The sequence below is a fragment of the Anopheles moucheti genome, chromosome 3, assembly GCF_943734755.1.
Source record: "Anopheles moucheti chromosome 3, idAnoMoucSN_F20_07, whole genome shotgun sequence".
Classification (NCBI taxonomy): Eukaryota; Metazoa; Arthropoda; class Insecta; order Diptera; family Culicidae; genus Anopheles; species Anopheles moucheti.
This window is the reverse complement of record NC_069141.1, coordinates 46,098,353-46,118,056: the sequence shown is the minus strand read 5'-3', so window position 1 is coordinate 46,118,056 and position 19,704 is coordinate 46,098,353. Positions and strand designations below refer to the sequence as shown.

Genomic DNA, 19,704 nt, shown 5'->3' with positions numbered 1-19,704 from the left:
AAACATATAAAAAAATAAAAATAATATACACACATATATATATATATATATATATATATATATATATATATATATATATATATATATATATATATATATATATATATATATATATATATTTATATATATTATTAAACAATTAAATTGTTAAACCATTCCCATGAATAAATTTCTGTCCACATAGCTAGCTATGTGCTTTGTCCTCCGAGCTGCACCACAGCATAGCTGTCCACCGAGTGTCACCGTTTGGTGAATCTAGACAGCGCAATGATTGAAGGTCCTTTGCCGGAATGCGTTTTAGCTGTCCATAAAAAAGGGGACCACCAACAACGGCAGCATTCTACCAGCACAGCTGATCCTTAAAATCCGTGTTGGCTGTTGGCGGTTGGATACCTTCATTGGATACGAGAATATGCTTACCGCACACACCGATATGAAATGTGTTCGCGTATCGGGCAAAAAGAGGATCATTGCAAAACAGCAGCTCGACGCAAGCCACAAAAGCGATTTACCAAGTACAAAAGAATGAAAATGCTCTCAGTAAATGGCCATAATGCGCAGCAACGACGTAAATTCGTGCCCGTGATGGCAAACGGCACGCCGGTTCGATTGCAGCTTCACACGGCATCGGGCATCACAGTGATGGACCATAAAATCTAACAGCGCATTGGTAGTCCTAAACTAGCATCTTCATCGAAAATAGCTCACACAGCATCGGCTGCTAACCTGGCACTGGACGGGAATTTTATGAGTACCGTCTGTGTGGCCTACTAAACGAAACGAGTTCAGATTTATGTTACTCCTGATCGACGCGTTTTCAATGTGATCAACTCTCATTGATAAACTCTGTTCCCAGCTGAAGATATCAGACGTCGGTCATGGCAAAACAGATTTCCTATGACACGACAATTAGCCATTTCAACGGGTGATTCAGCACGTTTCTCGAGCCCTCGTCGAAACAGAAAGCCGATACAGTCAAATGGCAATGAATGGTAGCTGGCACAATTGTTAAACGTATCAGGGCTGTCATGTATACCGTCAGATTGTTGGATATGAGGATTATAAGATGTTACGTTAACCAGTTGCGCGAGCGTCGTGAACATCAGCAACATAAACACGATCCTGAGTGATCGGTTAACACATATTTATCTCTCGATATAGATACATCAACTAATAGAGCTCGTGGGTTACCGTCTGACCCTCAATAGCGGACACCAGCATCGGTCTGTAATCCGGATGCCCTTTCAAACGTGCCTAACAGCGCTCCTGGCTTACCGTCTGACCGTCAACTGCAGACCTCAGCATCTGTCATCAATCCGGATGCCGCGCCAACCGTGGCGCCTATGCCTTGTACGTGCCCTCTGTATCCGGCAATCTCTGTGCAACCTTCAAGACAGGAACCATGCCGGTCTTCTAGATACAGAAGGCCGCCCGGTAGATTCGATTCGATTTTTTTTTTTCGTTAGAACGGACTGGCCGTATCGAGAGATTCGATGTTTATAAACCTTATTAAAGATGTTGGATACGTTATGCAGTAACGTAACATCAGGACCGCTCTCCGCGAGAGTGATCTCTTGTCGGTTGATGAGCACGTGTGCCCGTTATCCCGGGATGGACCGAGATCGTTATCTCGGTGCGGATTGAAAAGAATAGAGGAGTTGGGTTCGCGTCACGGTCTGAGCAATCCTCGGATGAACCAATACAGTTAAATAAATCGAATAAGTATAAAACATAAAACTGGCTTTTCCCGAGCTACGTTAATAATGCGTGCCAGAGAAATTCGTTTAACTCGAATTTTCACGTAAGTCGAATTCCCTTTATAATATCATTTATATTTTTGCTATTCAGAGATCGATTTCCTCTTTTCACATTAAGAAGCATATTGATAATTAATATGTTTATGTTTATTTTAGCAATTAGAATAAATTTTTACCAAAATTTATAATCCTAATATTGAAAAATAAGGTGTTTTTGGACATAACATGGTATTCAATCACTCATTTTACAATCATGTCTTTACGTATAATTTTTATAAAACTCTGTGCAACATGAATAGATCATTGCTATTGCTATCATCTAGTTCATTAGGTTAAATACTGATATCTACAGCAACTGTGGAATTATTTTGTTTTTCGCCAGTTAGTGAAAAATTTGGTTTATTCAATAAAATTGTTAAATCGTCTAGATCGAAGCCTTAGAGACGAGAATACGTTACATTTTTAATATCGGTAAAACGACCAGGTCGTATATCCTTATACGTAACATTTTAATATTACAAAAATTTTTTGTTAATAGAATTTCATTGTAATTCTTGTAAAAACCGTAGAAATAGCAAATTTGAATGTGCTTATAAGCATTCGATCCCTTAATATGACATATAAATTATGTTTTGAAGGAAACTTGAGGTACGCGGATATCTCTGGTACGTATTATCCGCGTATCGAAGGTACCGAATGTATTGGAGACATTAATCAATATTAGGATTAAAAACTTCTAGCATATTTTGAATGTTCTCATTTGCATCCATAACAAAATAATAGTTAATAAAACTGAAATTATTTATTTATTTTTGAGTATAACTGCCACCGCTTGGGGCCCCGGAAAGGATAATATAGATATTTCAATAAACGGTTAAATCTTACTTACCTGCGCTTAATTTCTCTTGCCAATAACTGACTTGTGTGATGACAAAACGCAGCCTGACCTTCCCATGATAACGAATGAGCTGATCCATACAGACTGTGTGTTGTGTCTTCCATCTGGTTTGCATTGTTTACCACATTGCAATATAATGGCAGCATCTGATAGAGCTTCTCATCGCGCTCGGAGTCCGTCATAGATGATTTAAGATTGATAAATTCATCAAATAGTTTCCGGAGATGCAACATTGCTAATTCCACTTCATTGTTACCGCCAGCTTCGGATTGCTTCACTCCTGGCAAAGATTTGATCTCCTCTTGGCTCATATTAGTAGATGGTTTTGTTCCTGTAATTTGATAGCTTGTTTAGAAATATACTTTGCGGGCGTAATGTAGCTGCTTTAAACGACTTTGATTAAAACTTTGTCAAACAGTTTCTAATAAAATAAAACCTTACGCTTACCTCTCGCATCCATCAATGATCAATTAAGGTTTCAAAACCAACGAATCAAATTGCATATTAAGTTTCATTCATTGCTTGCGATCGATACAAAGATTAAAGATACAACGATAACTTTTACACTGAGCCTTAAACTGTTGTCTAATACTTGTAATCGATTTTTCCAAGTATCGTTTATCCTAGCTTTTCATAAGCATATTTACGATGCACTGAATTGTTTACAATCACTTTACCGTAGCTCCGTACCGCACACGTTTTTTTTAACACTTTTGATTAATAAATCACTACGTCCATGCAGGAATGGCAACAAAATTTACATCAAATTTACACACATTATTTATTATTTCAAGATTATGTGTTTTCCCAATCCGAACGAATCACTCTTTTCTAGGAATGTACATACAAAGGTAATATCTGTACGAACCAAAAAGTCTGTCTGGTACCTTATTTCGGGAAGCCATTTTGAACCATCGTGTTTGACAGTAGCATGCAGCGAAACGTGAAATTGATAAGTTGAATATCAAATAGAATAAAACTTTTTTGCTGGTTGTTTTGTCTGCGGTAAAATACGTCAAAAAAAATACTGTTGTATAGAACTGGTCGATGTTCCTAATTTTTTATTTTTTTACATTTTTATTGAACACAATACAAGCAGTACCCAAGATTCGCGGCACCTGTTATGCGCGGATTCGGAGATCGGACTCTGTGACTTTGAAATATAAACGAAATTGCACCAGTATTCGACTTACGCGGAAAATGGAGTTACGCGGATATTCCCCGGTTTATAGCGGTCCGCAAGAGTAGCGTATCTCGGGAACTGCCTGTACATACTTCAGATAGCATCCGTCAGTTCTGTACTCATCTTGCTTTTAATTATCCTGTGCCGATATGACATATCTGAAGCACGAGTTTTTGGTACCCCTTCAACAAAAACAATCGTCGCTTTATTGTTAAAGATGAAAGTTAAAGTTATCTCCAGAAATCCGGACAAATATGTTCGTGAAACTAAACAGGACATTCACAAATCTTTTCGTAATTACGACCGTGAATTACACCCTTTTCAAAGCTCGAGGGAGTACGTGCGAGCCTTGAATGCCACCAAACTGGAAAGAGTGTTTGCCAAACCGTTCGTAGGAAATCTGGATGGACATCGCGATGGTATTGCGGTAATGGCGAAAAGTTATTCAAAAATTTCGCTTATTGCAAGTGGCGCCTACGACGGCGAGGTGAAGGTATGGTATGTGGCGAATAAAAAGTGTCTAACAAGCATTAATGCCCACACGGGCTACTGCCGGGGAATTGCATTTTGTGGCGATGGCAGCAGGATAATCACGATCGGAGACGATAAGAAAATAATGACATGGAGCTACGATCTCGATCAGCAAGAAGACGAAACACCGAAGCCATCAAACATGATTGTAACCAAATCTGTCCTAGCCTCTTTGTCCCACAGTTTCGATGGTCCATGGTTTGCAACAAGTGGCGAAACCTGCCACATATGGGACGAGAGTCGTAACGAACCTCTGAAGGAACTGAAATGGGGTGTTGATTTACTACAGGACATCAAATATAATCCAACAGAAACGTCTCTCCTTGCGGCTTGTGGTTCTGATCGTGGAATTATTCTGTACGACCAGCGTGAAACCAAACCTATTCACAAAATAATAATGACCTTGCGCTCGAATCAACTTTCCTGGAATCCCATGCAAGCATTTCATTTCGCTGTAGCCAACGAAGATCACAACCTGTATACTTACGATACCCGTCAGCTAACGCACCCCTTAAAAATACATCACGGTCATGTCGGGTCGGCTACATCTGTCGATTATGCACCCACCGGCAAAGAATTCGTTTCCGGAAGCTACGATAAAACCATACGTATATTCGATGCTGCAAAGGCTAACAGCAAAGAAGTTTACCACACGAAGCGTATGCAACATGTAACGTGCGTAAATTGGAGCATGGATAATAAGTTTATATTCTCTGGATCCGATGAAATGAACCTACGTGTATGGAAAGCAAATGCAGCCGAAAAACTAGGATCATTACAGATGCGCGAAAAGAATGCATTCAACTACAACACGGTCCTGAAGGAAAAGTATGCTGCACATCCTTACATTAGACGCATTGCTCAACATCGCCAGGTGCCGAAAATGGTTTACAATGAGCAGGCAAAGCAACGTGCTTCGAAGCAAAGGGAGAAACGGAAGGAAGAAAATAGACGACAAAATTCAAAACCCGGTACCGTACCGTATGTGCCAGAAACCAAGAAGAAAGTTGTCAGTACGGAACATTAGGGTAACGTTGTATAAATACTATGAAATAAACAATCATCAAAACGGTATTCCATATACCAAAACTTTCCATTCGGTTTTTTATCGCTTTTCTCTGTTCGGTATTACAGGTTGAAGGTTAGAAAATAGTTTTCGATCAATATGTTTTAAAAGCCACTATATAAAGTTACTGTTCCTCATCGCACCGAATGATATTCAGCAATTCTATTTCGGATATAATGTAAAGGATCATATTTTTTTAAATACAGTGCTGTTCATAAATAAGCGTCAACACAACAGATCTGAACAACAGCAATAGTAAGAACCACACTTGTGGACATAAAAAAGTTTAGAGTTACAGATCGTACAAGCAACATGTTTGAGTTTGCTTATATAAACTAACGGAAAATCTCATAACTGGCCGGTTGAAACTGCGTAAAACTTATGTTAGCGATACTGACCAACGCACCCAAAAAAGTGTAATGCCTGTGCACCCGGCACGGAATAAATAAAGATATTATGACAAAGATCCCCAATATAACTACATAAGGACAGCTTGGACTGCAAAAAAAAGTCATTGGTAAATGCCTTATTTGAATAATTTTGTGGAAAAAATATCCTTAGAAACGAGATCTACCTGTTTGTTTTTTCGTTACAACGATACGGCCTGGCTTATTTTTACCACGTACCCGGATAGTCGACCTTAACTACGGAGGAATTGCGGTTCGGATGGAATTTTGCCTTTTTGGTACACCACTATATGGTGCCTACATGATTTAAATTATTGAAAATGAAGCATGTTAAAGAAGTTGATATTGAATCATTCAAATACAGCTCATATTATCTACAATAATCAGAATTCATTTTATTTTTTCAAGCAAAGAACTAGGTTTTGTTAACTATATCAGTCAGTTTACTGTTTTTTTTGTTGTATTCATTTCTGTGCTTGCTATGTATGGTTTATGTTATTTTATTACATTTTTAAAAATTTTGGATGTGGGACAATAGTTGACTAGAATTGAAACAATGCCTTAAATAAGCTATTGTTAAAATTTTGTAATTCTATTTCTATTAATTTTATAAACCTTTTTATTCGTTTTGTCCAGGTGTGAAGTTTCGTCAATTAAATTATGATTTGGTGAAACCACGGCGTTTAGCTACCAACATAGAAAAGCTTTTCCCAAGACAAGAAAATTAGCTAGAGATATGAGCTATCATTCATTCTAATGATGATTCCATGGTTTAGGATTCCTTTTTAATAGATACATCTAGCGATGCGCTGCTGCCCTGATTCTTTCTCATACGCTTACAACAATTTTGAGCAAAGGTGTTAATAATCGAGATTATGAAGTAGCAAATCATGATAAACACAAAATACTCGAATACGCTAGCTAATATGTTGCCCTGAGATGCGTTTATCGACTGCTTATTACTATTTCGGTGAAGACGTTGTTTCTGACTTTCAAAAAAACCTTTAAAAGGTTTTTGTAAGCGTACACCTATTAATGGAATGAAAGCGAGAATGTCGATGAATTTATCTACTAGGTTTTCATTGAACGATATAATAACAAATATTTTTTGTATATGCATTTTTATCACCGCTTTACCGATGAGCGTAGCGCCGAAAAACTTCCAAAACGGTACCAAGAAGTGACCACAAGTGATGCCCGCCAGATCAAACAGTGGATTAGGAATCTGAAACAGAGTAAAGATTTTGAATTTAAAATTTTCTTGGGGAGAAACGATCTAGTTTCCATCTACTCACACTAGCACAAAGCAAAATGCCAAAGAATCCAACTCGTTCAACGATGTCCTCCATCATCAGTTTACCTTTATCGAATAAACTTAACTTTTCGCCTTTTTCCTTGCGTTTTTGTAGCTTTTCTAATTCTTGTAGATTCTCCAACTCCTCAGTTGTGTTGCCAGAAATGCGGGCAGCCTTTGCCATAAAATATGGTGGAAGTTCTCCAAGTGCGGTACCGGCTCCCCAAAGAAATGCTTCATATCGAACCTTCGCCATGATGGACCATAACGATGGAATGATATGGTTCGATGAACCGTTATCATCAGGACAAAGAATTCTGATGTAAAGCAATGTCATTTTAATTGAACTCTAGCAAAATAAATGAATGACGATATACATACTCATTCGGATACGGTGGTTCTGGAAAGTTGAGAGAACTGCACTCATACGCCGCCAACGTAACGCTGGCAATATGTGGCCCTAGGTACAATAGAAATGTGTGCAGTCCAGTCCCAAGCCCTACAGAGGATAGAATACCCAAGCCTAACCAATACGTAATAAAGAATCCTTTGGTTTTAATAGATTCTATCAGCTTCTGATGATGACCAGGTGTGTAAATGGCTACAGCGGTGGTACATAATAAAATTAAAATCGCCATAAGTAGCGCCCGTTGGTGCAATAACCTGCCAATGAAATAAGTAGTAGAAATAGAGAATGCTGAGTTATCTTTCGTTTGCTTTGATCATAATAATAATAATAGTTGTGATAATAATAATAGTACTAAATTAGTTGCCATCGGCTAGGTGCGCCCGGTGTTGCAATAGTAGTTTAAACCGGCCTTCTCACGACTTGGCACGACGGTGCCAAGACCAACACCACAGGACAAGATCAGACCGTATTTAAAAAATAAATTAAAATTAAATTGAAATTAAGAGGGTAGTTATTATCAACTCGTCAACGAGTGTTAATAGTAAAAGTGACCGTGATGATCAAGAGCAATGAGAATTGGAAAATAACTCAATATCTAAAATATCTTACCTATTCACGTTGGTTTTGAATAGAAATAATATTTCAAGGCTTGCGTATTTTAGAGTTTTCATTGGTGATTTCCATAGCACTAGCGATTTGATTTCTTTGGCCAATTTTTTATTGTCATTCTTCTGCGATACCGTACTGTTACTGTTATTGCTGTTCCCGTTGCGGTTGGAGGTTGCAATGGTGTTCGAACTACCGCTGTTTTTTTTCCTCATCGTGTTACCACCAGTCCTGTGCTCCAGCAGGTGAGACTGTATATACAGAAGTAGAAAAAAACATTCCGTTTAAATAGATCAAACATTTTTATGAATATGGCACATACGCGATTTTTGATAGATTTGAGATTAACATAACAAATACATATAGTGCAGCATGTGTAAGAAAATAAAACAAAACAGGTATATGCGTGTGACAACAACTGCATTTTGTAAACCTACTTAAAAAAGGGCATATTATCTACATCTATGAATTGGCAAGCAGTCTGTACAAAGAAACTGATTAAGTTTTAAATGAGTTGATACTAATAACAATACTGTAGAAATATATTACAATCATTTCCCGTGTTACGCGAATCTCGAAATTTTGGCAGGTCGTGTTTTTTCACGTTTCTTTATATATGCCAAATTATTAATTTTCTCATAAACACGTTACATTTTACTATTACAAAAATTGCTTTTGGAAAAATGTTATTCTAATTCTCGAAGTAAGCGTAGAAATTTCAATTATGAATGTGCTTCGTAACATGAACAGTAGTATTCGATTCATGAATACTAAATAAAAACGAATTCGACTTACACAAAAAATCACGTTATGCAAATTTCCCTGGCACACTTTATTCGCGTAACTCGAGAAATGATTGTATTTTACGAGAAAATTGAGAAGTATAATCGATGAAATTACAAATAAAACTATTTCTGAAGTCATTGGACACCATGCTGCAGGAAAGGTAATATAAGCAACTATATTTCCAAAGACTCCATCTAGCATAGTTTTGCTATAACACAAATGTATGAACACATCTATATCCGCAGATCTATGAAGGTTACCATTAATTTAAGATTTATAACATACAAAAAAGGTCAACATGTGGATTGGGTCGAACGAAAGAATTAATAGCTAATACATCACATCATGCATATGCCACATGTTATGAGACGCACTTTCACCTGTTTGCCTTTATCGAAGAATGAATGCTCGCCCCTATCATGTTCTTTGTTCGTCTTCTTGTGTTGACTGTTAGACGTTTTGCAATGATTGTTTTCATAAACGATACTATCATCCTCACGTGCTTTAGGACGTCCGCCGCATGTATTCGTGTTATCAGGATGGTGAATGCTGAGATTATCAGCAGTGTTCTTCATTTTCATCGGTTTCTTTTTGGACACCATCACCCTTTTTGGCATAATAACGAATAATTTAATATTTTACTAATTTACTAACTCAGCAATCTATTCAATCTAGAGACCAGAACAAATCAAGAATAAAAATCGAAAGAATTTAAAATTAATGTTCACGTTTAACTGTTAAATAATTTGTATGAACGGACAGGCCGTACATCTGGAATATATACGTTAAAAAACTATCACTCTTCGAAAGGATAAACGTTCTGCGACCAACACTACGAATCAACATAATACCTAATAGTGATAGTAAAAGATATAATCAAGCCGCAATATCTAATATAGGTCACCTACGGGAGGCGTACAATCGTTTGAAGCAATTTTCTAATATAATGCATGAGCAAACACGACTAGTACAAGTGATTTGTCGTGCAGCCTCCACTTTGATGTGCATATTTTGGTGTTCACTCTTTCGTAACTTATTTACTTGTCTTGAATTGCACAATGTGCCTACTGAGACGATGTGATCAATCGTGTTGCCCGATTAAAATTGAATTTGATTCGTGGAAAAGACTTCTATGATTTGTATCAAATCTGTTTTTCTAATAATCAAGAATCGTTAATGTGGTACTAACAGCTGCTAACCGACACTCATAAGAGCCGTTTCCTTACAAAGGTGATCTCTGATCGCTAAGGAACTCCCCCTTCTCTTACAAGGGAAGAACTTACTATCCATACAACGGTGATCCCGAATTATTTGACACCATATAATTGAATTGGATCAATTAAGCTGTGATCGGATCGGATCAACCGATCCCCTTCGAACTTCTTATCACTAGTCTGTACAACAGGCAGTACACGAGATACTCTAACCAGAGAAGAAGGGAGAGAGAGAGAGAGAAAGAGAGAGAAAGATCGGAGATCTGGAATCTCCGCGTATGTGGAACTAGGAGCAATATAGATTATTCTTGAAAGTTATACAGTACAGTTCCTTCTTCTATTTGTTCGTCATTTCAGTAGAATTTTTGGAAGAAAACTTTAAAGAATTTAAATTACTAAACAACTAAAAAACATAAACAATCAAATAAAAATAAAGAAAAACTAATTTACTGCTTTGCATTACAAGGTACTATTCTTCTTTTATTTTTTAACTGAATTTTTTACTGTCAAATAACCCAACTGTCTTTGAGAAAAAACCGTGGTACAGTACCGTGGTACTGTTGATGAGTTCTATATTGTGATGTGAGATTGAAATCAAATGAAGGTTCGATTTTGCAATGCAATGCAACTAGCGAATATTTAACGCTCAAGCAACTCGAGCGACACGACGACTTTGCGTACTAAGAACACAAACCGAAGACAGCAAGCAAAATAGCCACAGCAACAATTTAGTGACGCGAAAATAATAAACAGCGTATTTAATCTAGGTCTTTTGGTAAACTTACAATAGGGCTTGTATGTTTTCGTTAAAATGCTCTAGCTCTATAGCTTCACAAACTTATTGATTTTCTGTGCGGCGGTTAAATTCTTTTCCGTTTTTTCGAATCGATTGGCAGATCTCACCGGAACTTTTTTTTTACAAAATCAGACGGCTGCCTACATCAGTAATGCACTCCCATTTACCGTGGACCTTTTAATACCATAGAGCTATTCACCAAAGCTTCAAAAGACTGTACAATTCCTGGTCTTATGTATATCAATCATAAATGATGTCTTACTCAGTTTTGAGTCTCCTTAATACGATGAACCTGTAATGTTTTGGCTTGGGTATGCAACACAACTTTTGGTTTCTTTATCAGTTATTGAACATGAGTTTGCTCTAGGCTTATCACATATAGTATCTTGTCACTTGGTGAAAATATAGCAAGTAATACAATTGGGGTTTATCTTATTTATCGGCCGTCCCATTAGTCTTGCAATCCCTACATACACAAGAACACACATTCACACAGGTCATACATACACTAGCCTGCTTCTTCGTTTAGTCACTGTAAAACCCAGCAACAAATCCGCGTTTATGGCTCAAGGCAAACGAAAGGAATAAGTAACATCTATGTCAATAAACTAATATGCGCACTGCGTGTAAAGCGATGATTCGTGCTTTCGGACGTCGTACGATGAATATCAATCCGCGAATATCACTTTTTCAAAACAATCTTCACCACGACACTGTGTTACGTGTTCAAAACATGTGACATATCCGTCAAAATTGCTTGCCTTGCATTATAGTTCAGTGGCACATGCTTGACACGATTTCCACACCATGCAGCAATTGTACTGATTTTCGCATCGTTCCAAGGTCTATTGAATAATGAGGTACGGTCTTTTCCGAAGTTACCGTGCAACCAGACGGTGAGAATTGTCTCTGAGAAAAGTCTCCGAGACTTTTTGCCTGAAATTTCGATGAAATGCGATGAAAAGTCAATATATAGAATACGGCGTCACGTTTTCATACACGCGCTACAAACGTCACCCCGTTTTTTAGATATTGACTTTTCATTCTCGGAGGCTTTTTCTTTAAGATGATTGTCACCGTCTGATAGCACGGTAACGCGAAGAATGCGTACCAGTGAAATTCGCCTCACCCGAATCCTCGTGTAAATATCCTTCCACGATACTATACTAACTCCCTTTATAATTTCGTTCATATTTAGTATTCAGAGATCGATTTCGTCTTTTCACGATACAAAGCGCATTAGTAGTTGATACTTTTACGTTTATTTCAACAATTAGGTTCAATATTTACCAAAATTGTTGTTTTTAATATAAAAATGTAACGTAATTTTAGATAAATTTGGAATTTGACAAATAAAAAATTCAATTTCACATACAAAATTACACGAACTGTCAACATTTTGGAATTCGCGCATCTCGAATTCGCGTATCTCGAGTATCGCGAGTATCAAAAAAAGACTGTACAGGCAGTCCCCGAGATACGCTATTATAGCGGACCGCTATAATCCGAAAAAAAAATCCGCGTAACTCGAATTTCCGCGTTAATCGAATCCTGGTGCAATTTTGTTTATACTTCAAAGTCACAGACTCGATTTCCTTCTCTGGACTTAATTTTTTAAGAAAGAATACATTAAAATGAGTTAGAAAGAAATGTTTTACCGCGCAAATAGACATGTAGCGCATTTTCTCATTGCGACATTGTCGATTTCAACACGTGTATGAAATAGCCCAATTTTGGCTGTCATTGATTACAAACTCAAATAAAAAATCGGTGTAGGTTGTGTTTAATTTTATTTTTTGTAAGTTGTAGGTTATAAACGAATTTATACAACAATGATAAGAATGAGGACACGCATTTGGGCAAGATAGAGCCGACTGATGCGTTCGATTTTGCATGAGGAGCTGTATAACGAGCCGTCTTGTAAAACAATGTAATGATTTTACAGCCTCAGTAGGCGATAAATTGTTTCGAAATGAGATGTAGGTTTTTTTTTGCAAGCTGCTTTGATTGAGCTGCTTTGCGAAATTTCGCACTGAGAAAAATCGCTGCATGTCTATTTGCACGGTTATGTGTGGTATTTTCGACCAAACCGCGTATCTCCGAATCCACGTATAAGAGGAACCGCGTATATCGGGAACTGCCTGTATTACGAATTCTCGTATATTGAGTATGGCGTACTGCGGGTTCTTGCTGTTCGTGTATTCGTTGTGAAAGGTTTCGTTAAATGTTGTACACACCTTGACATCTGAGTACGTGTAGACGTCACTGCGTACATCATTGTTGTCAAAATTGTCATCCGCGTAATCCAGTTTTGTTTTCAATCCTCTCTTCGCGATAACAAATACAGAGTGCAAGAATTACTGCGCGTAAAATAATCAGCATCGATTATTTGGAATGGCTGAAAAAGCAATTGCACACCGTACTTTAAAGTTTATTCCACTGCGATCTTTCATTCATAACGATTTTTGGCATAAGTATGCTGAAATTAAAATAGACATTGATCGCTTGGATGACTCTGGTCGTCCAATTTACGGTACCATAGCGTTAAACACTGCAAAATCTGCAATGCTAGAGGTTGCTTGCAGTTCTTTCAATGCGTAAGTGAAAGTTAGAAAAGTGTGTTCAAAAGAAATAATTCGTTACTAATTACTTTTTGTCGTGAATTTTCAGCACATGCCATGATGACTCGCTGCGAGGGTTTCGATGCAAAGGCATTCTCTTAAATCATAATACGTTAGAATCCTTCAAAATGTGTGATAAGAATTTGGTACTTAAAAATCAAGCAGTACAATTTTACCATGATTTAATGAAATCGGATACGATCGAAAGCAGCGCAGATTTGGTGCATTTTGCATTGCTATCGTTCGCAGTAAGTGCTGTACAATATTTGTTAAGTCTGTGTCATTTCCATTGCATGCTTGTTTGTTTGTTTTTTATATTATTGAGACTCTGGCCCCCGGCTTCATTAGTATGCAGGTCAATCATTATGATTATTAATTTATTTTCCTCATTTCAGGATTTAAAAACATATAAATTCTTCCATTGGTTCGCTTTCCCAGTGCCTACAGAATTAACATACAGACTCGAAAATGAGCAACCTATTCCGTCAGATTTGAATGAAAATCTAAGGACAAGCATAGGCGAGTTTTTGTATCAAAAGTCAATGCCGAATGAACCGTTTTTCATTTACCATACTATGAAAGGCATTCAGCTGCTACCCGATTACATTCAACACCGCAGTATTGATGCTAACTTCCGTGAAGAGAATATGGAACATTTTTATTTCTGTTATTACGATACAATGGGTGACATGAATTCATTCGCACTTGGTTGGCACTTACGACAGATGCTTACGTATCTGGTTGTTACAAGGTATGCTATCATAATTTAAGTTGTTACCTATATTATATACATTTGGTTTTCTTTTTATCTAAAAGCCCAGTTCTTGCCGAACAAGGAATAAACTGTATACGAGTGACGGGTTCAGCACCAGCTGAACTCCAATTGTCTTTGATGACTATATACCTTCCAAAACACGTAGCAGATGTAAATGATCTTAAACTTTGGGCCGGTTGGGAATCTGATGGAAATGGTAAATACTTGCCACGAGTTACCTTGTTAAACGATAGTATGTCTCCTGGAAGGTGATTATTATGGATTTAGAAAAATCAGCAATGCCGCAATATTTTCAATTTAATTTTTTTTGTTATTAGTCTCGCCGAAAATGCAATCGATTTAAACCTGAAACTTATGACGTGGCGCCTCATCCCAACACTAAATCTTGGAGCAATCAAACAAACAAAATGTCTTCTGCTAGGTGCTGGAACACTAGGATGTAATGTTGCTAGATCACTGATGGTGAGATATTAATCATAATTTAAGTTTTATTTTGAGTACTACAAGAGACGGCAATGGATTATTTAGTATAAAATTTTATTTTTACATTATGTATATATATGTAACATAATTTATCAGTGACGAGTACTAAAACCATGAAAAAATAATTTTGTTAGCTTTCATGAAGCTAGCATCTCAAAATTTACTCAAATCAATTAAAAATATCAACATAATTTGCATAAAAAAATCTAAGTCATGGAAATCGAACTAGCATTTAAGTATCCTAAAAAATTATCATTTCAACGGTAATTTTTATTTCAGCTCAGTTTGTTGTTACAGTTGATAATCGAGTTGCCCTTTTATATTGATAATTAACTAATCATTATGTGCGATCTAAATTTATTAATCTAAATGAATGATGAACTATTATACGTCAAAATAGTATACAGTACGGGTTAAAATAGTATACAGTACGGTGTTTTATTTTGTATTATATCATTCCTTTTAGGCTTGGGGTATCACCAACATAACAATAGTGGATTGCGGAAAAGTGTCAATGTCGAATCCAATTCGACAAACTTTATACCGATTTGAAGATGCATTAAATGGAGGAAAATCGAAAGCTACAACGGCATCGGAACGACTGCTTGAAATTAACCCAGCCGCGGTAAATCATAAATATTATATTCGCTGCGGATAATGACATAGGACGTGTACTTGTAGAAAATTGTTGGAGTGAATCTAAAAATTCCAATGCCCGGACATCCAATTGGTCATGGTGACGCAGTTACAGAAACGAGAGACATATTAAACAAACTTGTGACTCTCATTAAAGATCATGATGTTATTTACTTACTGACAGACTCACGTGAAAGTCGTTGGCTTCCAACAATGCTTGGCGCTTTCTATAATAAGGTATGTATAATATGATGTCATAACTCTGTCATATTATTCTATAATTGTTTCTTATCTATTACTACCTTTCGTTATTGTAGCACATTATAAACGCTGCATTAGGATTCGATTCGTATCTTGTTATGCGTCATGGAAAAACTGGAGACAGTAATATTAATACGGATAGTGATGTAAATTTATCTTGTCCTGCTGGATTCCGTAAAATCGATAGCTGTGATTTGGGATGCTACTTTTGCAATGATATTGTTGCTCCAGGAAATGTAAGTGTATTTCTATCTATTATTTATACATATATGGCAAAAAAGCGAGTTAATTTTATACAAAATATTAACTATTGCTACTTCTTCGTTACCAGTCAATGAAGGATCGTACTTTAGACCAACAATGTACTGTAACGAGGCCAGCTGTATCTAATATAGCGTCAGCATTAGCAGTTGAGTTGATGGTTTCTCTTATACAACATGGGTATGTATAAAATGGCATTTTTTTCGTTAGAACGGCCTAGCCTGGCCGTATCTACTTGTTTTACCACGTTCCACCATCATTCCACCGGGCCGCCCCAAAAATAGGATTTATTCATAACTTTATTTCTTGCAATTTATTTATTTATTTATTTATTTATTTAGAACTGATTTTAGTAACACTGTAAGATATAAAATAAATTACTGGAAAAATAGCATTAATTCAGTAATTTATTTAACATCTTACAGTGTTTCTAAAGTCAGTTCGAAACTGTCACCATCAATCCCAACACAGTCGATTTCAACGGGAACATATTAACATGGCAACTATATGTAAACATTGAAATCAGCTTTGCTAATATTCATGGCGACAGTTTTGAGTTGGAGTGAGAAACACTACCTGACAAGACATTTTAATATATAATCATTGGTAACCTGTAAAAAGCATTAACTTTCCTCCCTCAAACACTGCTACGTGTCGTGATAACAGTCAAATAGCATATTCGGAAATACACGGTTAAACAAACATAACCGTTTGTGTTAAGTTGTATTTAGATTTGCGGAATTCCATTCAAATCTGGAGTTGGGCGTAGCATTTGCACGATCTCTGGAAACATTCGTCTACTTCTTCGGCTTGGAGCAATGCAGTAACGATATTTAATTCGATTAATACACTGAGCCGAATAAATCTACGCATTTAGATTTTTTGTGCATATAAAGTATTTTTATGCATGTTTACGCATTTCTATTGGTTATGCATACAAAGTGTTACAAGGAATGCAATGTTTACAAGGTTTTTTACCCAGTAAAAAAATCTCCTTGGAACCTGATGCACCCACCCACGGAATCACCTGGCAGTATAACTTCGTGGGAGGGGCAGTGCTGTGGCCCTCAGTCTGTCTCTGGTACCGCGTTAGCAATAATCACTGACACTGACGAACATTTTTTGACTATCACTGCACAAACATAACACAGAACATTGAACATTCAGGTACGACCATTCAGCTGGTTGTCTCTCCACTGGCGCTGTAGCTTCAACTGAATCAGCCGCATTGATGTTGATATGGCTTTCCAGAAATCACCACTCTGCGGCATCAACTGCATTACGTTGAATTGGTATACTTGCTTTCCGCAGCTTTCAACCACTCGTCGATCCTTCAGACGGCGTCCGTGGCAAGCATCCACCACGTCGATGGACTCGCCGATAACCGTCAGTGCAATGTCATCTGCAAAACCCGTGAGTTGTGCAACGGTTAGCACGACGTCATACATGGCTCATACATGCTGTACAGGATGGGTTCAAGAATTGATCTTTGTTTAACGCCTGTTGTGATGCTTGCTGTCCTCACACCTTCGTACTGCAACTCGCTCCCGCTTAGGTAACTTCTTAATACCCTCCACAAATACGGAGGAACCTTCATGCTTTCTAGCACCCCCACAATCGCCTCCCAGCTATCGCTTTTGCAGACGTTCTTGAGGTCGATGCCGAAACGCCGCATAGCCATTTTCCAGCACAGCTTGAATCGCAATTAAACTGTCGCTCCGAAAAAATCATTTTAACCTTCCGTGTATGAAGTGAGGTGGTCATGGATTGGCATCTCCAATACCTTTGCGATCAGTTCACCTAAGTTATCGATCAGTCCCAAGGCTCTTAAGACTAACGGATCTTTTAGTTTCACGGGGCATTGTTCTACGGGTTCATGTTTTCTTCCTTTCTTCATCAGCACCTTGAAACCATAACCCCAAAGGATCCCGAGTGACAACGGCGCAGAGCAAATGTTATTTTGTCGCTGGACAACTTGCTCGCTTCGTGCAGCAATGTATTTATTTAGCCCGGTGGCTCTGAATGGATGTATTCCACCAGAAAGCAGGGGGACTTTTGTGGTTTGGTGACTTCCTCTTGGGCATCGTGGCATCGCACGCCCTGGTCTAGCATGCTACTAGGTTCTGCGCATCGGGAGTTTTCCCCAAAATCGCCGGAATTTAACGTTTCCACAAACAGTTCTCTGTTATACTATCCGGTTTTACAACCTCACATATCCGTAGAGGATGTTTGTGTTGGTCCACACCTTATGTTGATAGAGTACCGGAACACACGAGGATGGCTGACAAAACGTTACGTCAATAATCGACGTTCTGGCATTTCTACTGAACGTGGGCATCAAGCCAACGCATGTGAAGATTTCTTTCTGTGTGAATGTGTTTTTATGTATTCAAGAAAAACAGTCATTACCAATGCTTATAACTATTGGTAATTTAATATGTTTCGATTTACATTAGTTTGCATACCAAATAATGCAAGTACACCTTATCCCGGGTGTACTTGGTGAAGTTGCGGTCGGGTGTGTGTTTTTGTGTATAATTTATTTTAGAGATAATTACAAGTTTATGTAAATCCTTTACATCAATTGTTTAATGAAATGCATTCAAATTCAATCTTTTGGGGAGGTGATATGCGTGTATGTTACAATATCCCACAGATAAATCTTATCAGTTCCAGTTTCTTGGTGTAAGGCAGGACACATCATCATAATAATAATTAAGTTTAAACCAGCAGGTTAATAATTACCTTTCTAAAATCATCGTTATTTTTTACATTTTGAATATTGTACATCCATTTACAGAAATGCTCCTGCATATTATCGGATTCCTAAATCGGATCCTTTTTGTCAAGAACAAGAACCAGATGGATTACTTGGAATTATACCCCATTCCATACGTGGTAACATCGCTACGCTTCAATCGATGGTCACTGCTACAGAGCGATACACAAACTGTGTGGCATGTTCTGCTGCAGTTCTCGAACGCTATGCTCGCAGCAATGATGAATTCATAATTAATGTAATAAATGGGACCGAATCTCTCGAAACAGTGGCGGGTCTGAACAAAATGATGTCTAACATACTTACCGGCAATAAGGTGAAGATAAAATATTGTAAATTTTCAAACTTCTATATGAATTTATTTTTATTGTTTATTTTTCAGGATACGCTTGACTTCGAAAGTGACTTGTCTGATGATTCCTAATTTTTTATTTTAATTTTCCGACCGTAATTCTGAAATGATTTTGAATAAATATCAATCGAAAGAACTAAATTGAAGTACGAAGTGTAAACAAGCCACCCACAATAAGAGCGATGCTCCCCGACTTGGATATAAAAAGTCAAGACTTGCCGTGGTCTAATATGATTCATGTTCTTAATCCAATTTGTACCATAAATTTTAAATCGAATCGAATTGTGCGTATACATTCCTTAAACTTAAAGTACTGGCTATATCGGTTCGAAATGCATTCAGCTTGTCGACTGTGGACTTTTTGAAAGAAATCATAAATAAAAATTTAAGAAATGCTTATTTCATCGAATTAGAGAACATGGTTAACCTTTGTATATTACTTTCATGCTTTCATTTTACCAATTACTAGAATTCGTTACCAATAGTTATAAGCAATATCTTGATCTTGATTGAAAATCTTGAAAATCATCACCTCGTTTTATTTTCGATCAACATTATGTTAGTTACTGAAGATTATCGAGCTGATTGA

General features: G+C 37.3%; 4 protein-coding genes across 8 annotated transcripts in view; 2 read left to right on the top strand and 2 right to left on the bottom strand.

The window, feature by feature from the left end:
- Positions 1-3,339, bottom strand: part of LOC128305156 (WD repeat and FYVE domain-containing protein 3-like) — a 62,348-nt gene extending 59,009 nt beyond the window's left edge. Inside the window, exons 1-2 of the mRNA XM_053042477.1 lie at positions 3,103-3,339; positions 2,647-2,986 (exon numbers count right to left, since the gene is read on the bottom strand). Of these exons, the coding sequence (XP_052898437.1) occupies positions 2,647-2,986; positions 3,103-3,115 (353 nt within the window). The 5' untranslated portion in view covers positions 3,116-3,339. The remainder of the gene's footprint in view (positions 1-2,646; positions 2,987-3,102) is intronic.
- Positions 3,340-4,020: 681 nt separating this feature from the next.
- Positions 4,021-6,214, top strand: LOC128302537 (DDB1- and CUL4-associated factor 13). Its single transcript, XM_053039380.1, has one exon. The coding sequence runs from the start codon at positions 4,056-4,058 to the stop codon at positions 5,394-5,396; it is 1,341 nt and encodes a 446-aa protein (XP_052895340.1). The 5' UTR covers positions 4,021-4,055; the 3' UTR covers positions 5,397-6,214.
- On the bottom strand, positions 6,213-11,674 carry LOC128302534 (vacuole membrane protein 1). Of its 5 annotated transcripts, none has more exons than XM_053039375.1 (6): positions 11,210-11,674; positions 9,312-9,608; positions 8,155-8,402; positions 7,518-7,799; positions 7,138-7,453; positions 6,213-7,067 (listed from the first exon to the last, which is right to left on the bottom strand). In XM_053039375.1, exons 2-6 carry the CDS (start codon positions 9,552-9,554, stop codon positions 6,615-6,617), a joined length of 1,542 nt encoding a protein of 513 aa, XP_052895335.1. In that variant the 5' UTR covers positions 9,555-9,608; positions 11,210-11,674; the 3' UTR covers positions 6,213-6,614. The 5 variants fall into 5 exon arrangements, with proteins under 5 accessions (XP_052895335.1, XP_052895336.1, XP_052895339.1 ...); XM_053039376.1 differs by having other exon boundaries at positions 9,318-9,608; XM_053039379.1 differs by lacking the exon at positions 9,312-9,608.
- A 1,667-nt stretch (positions 11,675-13,341) lies between these two features.
- Positions 13,342-19,256, top strand: LOC128302231 (uncharacterized). Its single transcript, XM_053039003.1, has 11 exons — positions 13,342-13,544; positions 13,618-13,816; positions 13,964-14,319; positions 14,385-14,591; positions 14,661-14,805; positions 15,293-15,451; positions 15,508-15,699; positions 15,780-15,959; positions 16,055-16,164; positions 18,785-19,079; positions 19,146-19,256. Exons 1-11 carry the CDS (start codon positions 13,342-13,344, stop codon positions 19,185-19,187), a joined length of 2,088 nt encoding a protein of 695 aa, XP_052894963.1. The 3' UTR covers positions 19,188-19,256.
- Positions 19,257-19,704: the final 448 nt, after the last annotated feature.

Coding starts and splice junctions, on each gene's coding strand:
- LOC128302537 (XM_053039380.1), top strand. CDS start 4,056: ATGAAAGTTAAAGTTATCTCCAGAAATCCGGACAAATATGTTCGTGAA.
- LOC128302534 (XM_053039375.1), bottom strand. CDS start 9,554: ATGCCAAAAAGGGTGATGGTGTCCAAAAAGAAACCGATGAAAATGAAG. Junction 7,454..7,517: donor GAACCACCGTATCCGAATGA/GTATGTATATCG, acceptor GCTTTACATCAG/AATTCTTTGTCCTGATGATA. Junction 7,068..7,137: donor GCATTTTGCTTTGTGCTAGT/GTGAGTAGATGG, acceptor ACTCTGTTTCAG/ATTCCTAATCCACTGTTTGA.
- LOC128302231 (XM_053039003.1), top strand. CDS start 13,342: ATGGCTGAAAAAGCAATTGCACACCGTACTTTAAAGTTTATTCCACTG. Junction 14,806..15,292: donor ATGTTGCTAGATCACTGATG/GTGAGATATTAA, acceptor CATTCCTTTTAG/GCTTGGGGTATCACCAACAT. Junction 19,080..19,145: donor ACATACTTACCGGCAATAAG/GTGAAGATAAAA, acceptor TTTATTTTTCAG/GATACGCTTGACTTCGAAAG.